This window comes from Salvia hispanica, chromosome 6 (assembly GCF_023119035.1).
Source record: "Salvia hispanica cultivar TCC Black 2014 chromosome 6, UniMelb_Shisp_WGS_1.0, whole genome shotgun sequence".
Taxonomy (NCBI): domain Eukaryota; kingdom Viridiplantae; phylum Streptophyta; class Magnoliopsida; order Lamiales; family Lamiaceae; genus Salvia; species Salvia hispanica.
Window position 1 is genome coordinate 34,684,154 of NC_062970.1, and position 6,411 is coordinate 34,690,564.

Here is a 6,411-nt window from a genome sequence, read left to right on the forward strand (position 1 = left end):
GTTGTTCGACCCGGCTACCCCAAAATACGCATGCCGGATCCACAGCCGGTAATCAGCTACGGCCTCGAGGATCATCGTGGGATTCTTTGACTTGTAGCCGGTCGTGTAGGCCCCCTTCCAGGGCAGTCGGACAGTTCTTCCACTCCCAATGCATACAATCTATCTTTGCCTAACATCCCGGGGAACCCATGCTGCTCCCCGTGCATCTACATCAGATTCTGACAATCTTGGGGGTAGGGCTTCGAAGGTACTCCTCACCGAAAATTTGAATCACGCCCTGACAGAAAAACTTCAGACATTGCGTAGAGAAGTCGTCTCACCGATGTGGAGGTACTCATCCCACATGTCTGCCGCGCCTCCGTAGGCCAACTGCCTGATTGCCGCTGTGCACTTTTGGATAGGGGTGTGGCCGGGTCTGCCAGCCGCATCGTGCCTGAAGCGGAAATAAAGATATCGACGCTCCAAAGCGTCAACGATACGCATAAACAACTCCCTGTGCATTCTAAAACGCCGTCTGAACATGGTTCTTTGGAGACAACGGGTCCGGAGCGAAGTAGTCGTCATATAGCCGCTGATGTGCAGCTACGTGATCCCGATCAATCACCGCTCGGCGGTGGACAACCGGTGGAGGGCGAGGTACCGCTTGCTGTTCCACCCTTCGCATGTACCGCTCCATCTCGCGGTTCATGTAGGCCTCCATAGCCTCGTTCATCCTCCGTTCGTACTCCTCAAGATCCCCACCACTACCACCACCGCTACCACCCGCGTTACTCATCCCTCGATGTTGCTCTTGTATAGAAATTTAGAGAGAGAGAAAACTCGTTAAAACAAGTGGTGCAAATGAAAATGAAACTAAAATCGCGTATATATAGGTTTCCAAAAAAAAATTTAAAAAAAAAACGAAAATTGGCGCTGGCCGATCGGCACGCCACAATGGCGGCCAACGCATCGGCCAGCGCCCTCTAATCGGCTAGCCCACGCCGATTTTTACGCCGATTCGCCGCTGGCCGACTACAATGGTTCGGCTAGCGACGCGAATCGACTAGCCGATCGGCTAGCCGGCACTATGGATGCTCAGTCTACTATGTTTTAGATTTTAGGCCATGTTTGTTTGTCAGGATTCTGTCTGGGAAAGTAATATGATTCCTTAAATTTCAAATTCCTCCGTTTGTTTCAGTTTTTAATCAAACTGGGAAAATAATCAGAATCCGGGAATAAGGAAAGTTAGTACAACTTTCCAGGATTGTGAATCCTAACGTTTCTTAAGTATTCTTTTTCCCAGTTTTAGGATTCTTACATATTTAAGCAATATAGTATAGTTTTAATAAAAATAAAAATAATAATAATAATAATAATAATAATAATAACAATTACAATGTTTAAAAAATAATTTAAAATTATAAATCATACTTAATTTCACTATAATATATACTATAACTAAAATTATCATAATTATACTTATATTTTATAATACTTCATTATAGTAATAATAATTTATTAAATATTTAATATAATTATATAATATAAATCTTATAATAAATAATAACTATTAGTATATTTTACAAAATTAATAATTAATCAATAAAGTCATAGTGCAATTTTAATGTTTAAAATTTATTCAATTATAATATTCATAAATATTATAATATAATAATTATTATATTTATTATTATAATAAATGCGTATTATAATACTCTATATAACTATAATTATAATTATATTATTATATATTACGATGGATAATTCATATTTAAACTATCCATCGTAATAATAAATATAATTATATAATTATTATTATTTGTAATTAATAATTTATTTAAAATTTTAAAATATTATTATTTTTATAAATAAAATAATAATAAGTATATTTTTAGTTTGGTAAATTAAATATAAATTTAAAATCCTAATATTTTTCAAACACATGAAAGTAAAGTTACTAGGAATCATATTCCTGGGATTTATTTTTCTTGCCAATTTTACTTTTTTGTCGATCAAACATGACCTTAGAGTATTGTTGTACATGATTTTACTAATAATCCAGAAGCTAAATGAAGACTTAAAAGTCTTCATCGAATTCTCGGGAAAAAAATAGTTAATATGCTTAATTAAGCTACTTGAATAAAAAACTAAAACTTAAATTTAATGAAATTTCCACTATTCTGTGAGGGAAGTTCAAATAATTGCAATAACGTAAGAGTAAGGCAACCAATTGCTTACCGCAAACACAGTTTTCGTTTGACTTGGAAATTAGAAATAAGAATATTTAAGTAGGGTTGAAAATTGCAGCGTTACAATTGGGCAACTCAGTCAGTCCGCATGACTTTTTTATCCAACCTACACGATACATACACATTATATTACTCTATCTTATTTTTGTGACTAAACAAAATAAAAATCCGCATTTACAATATTACTGAGATTAAGTATATAAATATGATCTCTACACACAACAAAATATTTTAACCATGTAAATACTTTAAAAAATTTAATGTAAATAATATTCTCCCTCATAATTGGCGGTGGATTCGTGATATTTAATGTCCAAAATATTGAAGGAATAAAGTTGTAAATCTGCTTATAATAAAATCAGATTTTAGTGTTCAAATCTAACGTAAACAACTCTTTCTTGGTTAATTGAATGTTCAATTCCTAGAAATTACTACAGGAAAATATGCATTTGAAATTTTGTCACTCACGGATCATTCGAAGAGGAAATTACGTAAATCTAATCAATTTTCTTCGTTTCAAGTCAACCTCTTCCCCCTTGAAACATGCCTTTCTTATATGGATTTCAGACTAAAAATTTGATCCTTTATTTTTAAACCTCAACTAATCAATAGTACTAATAGAGTAGTATTTTTAAATCAACTAATCTATTTTAATATGGATTTGAGTACAAGCTTCTGGCCAATTTTGATTTAACTAGTGAATTAAATACATTAAAATCCCAATAACATTATATCTTAGATTATGCATATCGAAATTCGTAGTATATATATGCACAACACACAAGTATATAAATATTGTTAAAAGGCTTATTTCAAACTTTTCTTTTTGTTTAAAAACGGGTCATCCACTTACTGTTTTGTAGGTATATTACTCCCTCCGTTCCTTCATAATTGAGTCATTTTTCCATTTCAGAAAGTTCCCTCATAATTGAGTCATTTCGATATATAGTAATATTTTCCCCTCTCTTACTTTATTCTCTCTATTTTATTCACTTTTTACTTTATTCTCTCTACATTTCTCTCTTTCTAACTTTTTTATCTATTTATTTAACACACTCAACATTCATTTCTTAAACTCCGTGCCGAAAAGTTCCGCCTCAACTATGAGGGAACGGAGGGAGTATTTGTTTCAATATTTTATATAGTTTATACCATGAGTCGAATTTTAGGTGGAATCTTTGTTGACGTAGATTGAGATTTCAAGTTGGATTGAGATTTAAATTACGAAAAATATGTGTGTGTGATCCAAAGTGTAATCATAAAGAGGTTGATCTTAAAGTTGGATTGAGATTTTAAGATGAATTTCAATATAGAGATGCAAATATTCCACCTAAAATTCGACCCATGAAATAAACTAGAAAAGTTAAAATTTCATGATTTAATTAGTAGATTTAAACTTTATGCGATAGACCAGCTTTTGACCAAACTTGATAATTCAAATGACTATTACCCTTATTTTTAAGTGTAAAATAATTTAGTTAAAAATAGATAAGTTTTACTAGACTATAAATTTGACAAAGAGAAGCTTTGAAACAGTATTTGTATTTTAAAAACGACGCTATTTATTTCCTTTTGTCACACAAACTTTCCCTCATTTCTTACTCTAAATTAAGTGATCAAACAAACTCCAATTCTAAATTCCAATTTCCAAACTCAAGTCATGTCAATGAACGACGACGACGATGACTTCTTCAATCGCCAAAACAACAGCGATCTCAACAGCAAGATCATGCTCACCGCCATCGTCTCCCTCTCCGTCGTCGTCCTCCTCGTCACAGTCCTCCACATCTACGCCCGCTGCGTCCTCCGCCGCCAAGCCCGCCGCCAGGCCTCCCTCCGCCGCCTCGGCTTCATCGCCTCCTCCGCCGCCACCTTCCGACCCCCCGACCCCCAAATCACCGGCGTCGACCCCTCCGTCATCGCCTCCCTCCCCAAATTCCTCTTCAAATCCGCCTCCTCCGCCGCCCTCGAGTGCCCCGTCTGCATCAGCGCGCTCGAGGACGGCGAGATCGCTCGGATTCTGCCCAATTGCAAGCACACCTTTCATGCAGATTGCATCGATCGCTGGCTCGGATCCAATTCCACGTGCCCGGTGTGCCGGACGGAGGCGGAGCCGCGCCTTGTGGCGGAGCCGAGGGAGGGATTGGCCGCGGCGCCGACTGCTCCGCCGGTGGAGGGGACGTCGGAAGCGAAGATCGGCGGCGGATCGAGCTCGAGATTGAGCTCGTTCCGGCGGATTCTAAGTAGAGAGAGATCTTCTAGAAGAATCCAGAGTCAGTCGTGCGGGCAGGAAGACGGGCTGCCCGATCTCGAGAGGCAGTGAATGTGAATGGACGTACAACTGTTCTGGCCTAACTGCCATGTGCTTCTCCGGTTTGTACCTTTTGTTGAATACTATGCATATACACAATTAATTAAAGATATATTTGTTCAAACCAAGATGGATAGAGTTTTGCAGTTTAATTTGTAGGCGCACGGAGATTTTCTATTTCATGTCATTTTTAATAATTTATAATGTTGTGTATAATAATATTCATTTTATTGCCTGGGTGAAAAATAATTTTAGATGCTTAGCTTGAGCTAAACTGATAATCAGCTATTCATTTTTATTTTCTTGTTTAAGTTTTGAGTACTTGTTTAAACTCATTATACAGTTTTCACATGATCGTTGCAATAATATCACTGCTATTTAATTTTATTATAAGATTAACAAAATTTTGAAAGTGGTTGAAGTATTAACGTGGCATTACCAAAACAGGTGTGGCCACATTTCCGTTGCACGACATTGGTACTTTTGAATTCGATAAATATTGCGTTCAATATACTACCAAATTTCTAATGTTAGGAATAAATGGTGGGTGTTGATAAGTTGCAATATTTCAAAAACTGTGTTAAAATTGAAAAATAGGTAAAAGAATTGTCATCAATAACTGACAAGTAATAGTATAAACTTGGCATTCTTTCATCAATATGCATAAATGAGTTAAGTAAGAAATTTAAAAGGCGTCCGCATGATCAGAGGAAAAGAAATTTCTGCGCATTTGGTAACCTAATATTGCGGTCATTATATAATTGATTATCAAAATTGATTAGCGTGCTAAAGATTATCGACTAATTAACTTATTAGGTAGGGCGGCAGTTAAAATAACATTTTCGTCTTCAATGTATTCATCAAATAAAATTTCAAACTCAAATCAATATTAAACTAACCAAACTTAAGAAACACCAGTGTCAGACTAGACTCAAATCAATATTAGATCAGTTATACCGCTACTTTTATCCCTAAGAAATGAATTTGCTTTTTGGTGATAGAAGTGCAATTTAGTTGGTAGGACGATTCACCTCTATTTAATAGATCTGAAGTTTGAATAATACTCCTTTCGTCCCATATAATTTTACTCAGTTTTTCATTTTAGTCCGTCCCACATAATTTTACTCATTTCACTTTTACCATTTTTGGTAGTGGACCTCATATTCCACTAACTCATTTCTACTCACATTTTATTATAAAACCAATACTTTAAAAGTAGGACTCACATCCCACCAACTCTTTCAACCCACTTTCTATTACATTTCTTAAAATCCATGCCAAGTCAAATTGTGTAAAATTATATGGGACGGAGGGAGTAATATTTAATAAATTGGGAATTCGATTTCAATAAAAATGAGTTTTAAAATTATTACTGTCTTAAAATAAGTTTGATATTAAAAAATTACTCTTAAAATTATTCCCTATGAAAAATGAATTAGCTCTCTTGGAATAAGTTTAATCCTGATAATTATTCTGCTTCGTGACACGTAGTTTTAGGGTGTATCAGTGAAGTCACTGTGATAATGTTTCATTTTAATGAAATAAAAGTGTTGAGATATATTTCATGTTCCATCTATTATTTGTAGCAGTTCTTGAAATCAGTTACCAAAATTAGATAAACATACAAAATGGAAGAAATTGTCTAATAAACAAACCACACGCAAACGTGTTTTGACCATATCAAATCAAAATATTATACGATTTCGGCCTCTTTCGCTTTCAGAATAAATATTTTACTATATATGGCGATAAAAGAAACTTGTGATTTAAAATCTGAATTTATAGTGTTTGATGATAATATCTCATACTATACAAACCTTCTTGAGTAGTAAACTGTAACTTTTGGGCTACTACTTACTAGCCAAAAATATG

General features: G+C 35.0%; 1 protein-coding gene across 1 annotated transcript; it reads left to right on the plus strand.

Moving 5' to 3' along the window:
- The first annotated feature begins 3,795 nt into the window (after positions 1-3,795).
- On the plus strand, positions 3,796-4,850 carry LOC125196648 (E3 ubiquitin-protein ligase ATL41-like). The gene has a single exon (XM_048095244.1). The coding sequence runs from the start codon at positions 3,889-3,891 to the stop codon at positions 4,549-4,551; it is 663 nt and encodes a 220-aa protein (XP_047951201.1). The 5' UTR covers positions 3,796-3,888; the 3' UTR covers positions 4,552-4,850.
- Positions 4,851-6,411: the final 1,561 nt, after the last annotated feature.

What these genes read in the sequence shown, in the direction of transcription:
- LOC125196648 (XM_048095244.1), top strand. Translation starts at nt 3,889, where the DNA reads ATGTCAATGAACGACGACGACGATGACTTCTTCAATCGCCAAAACAAC.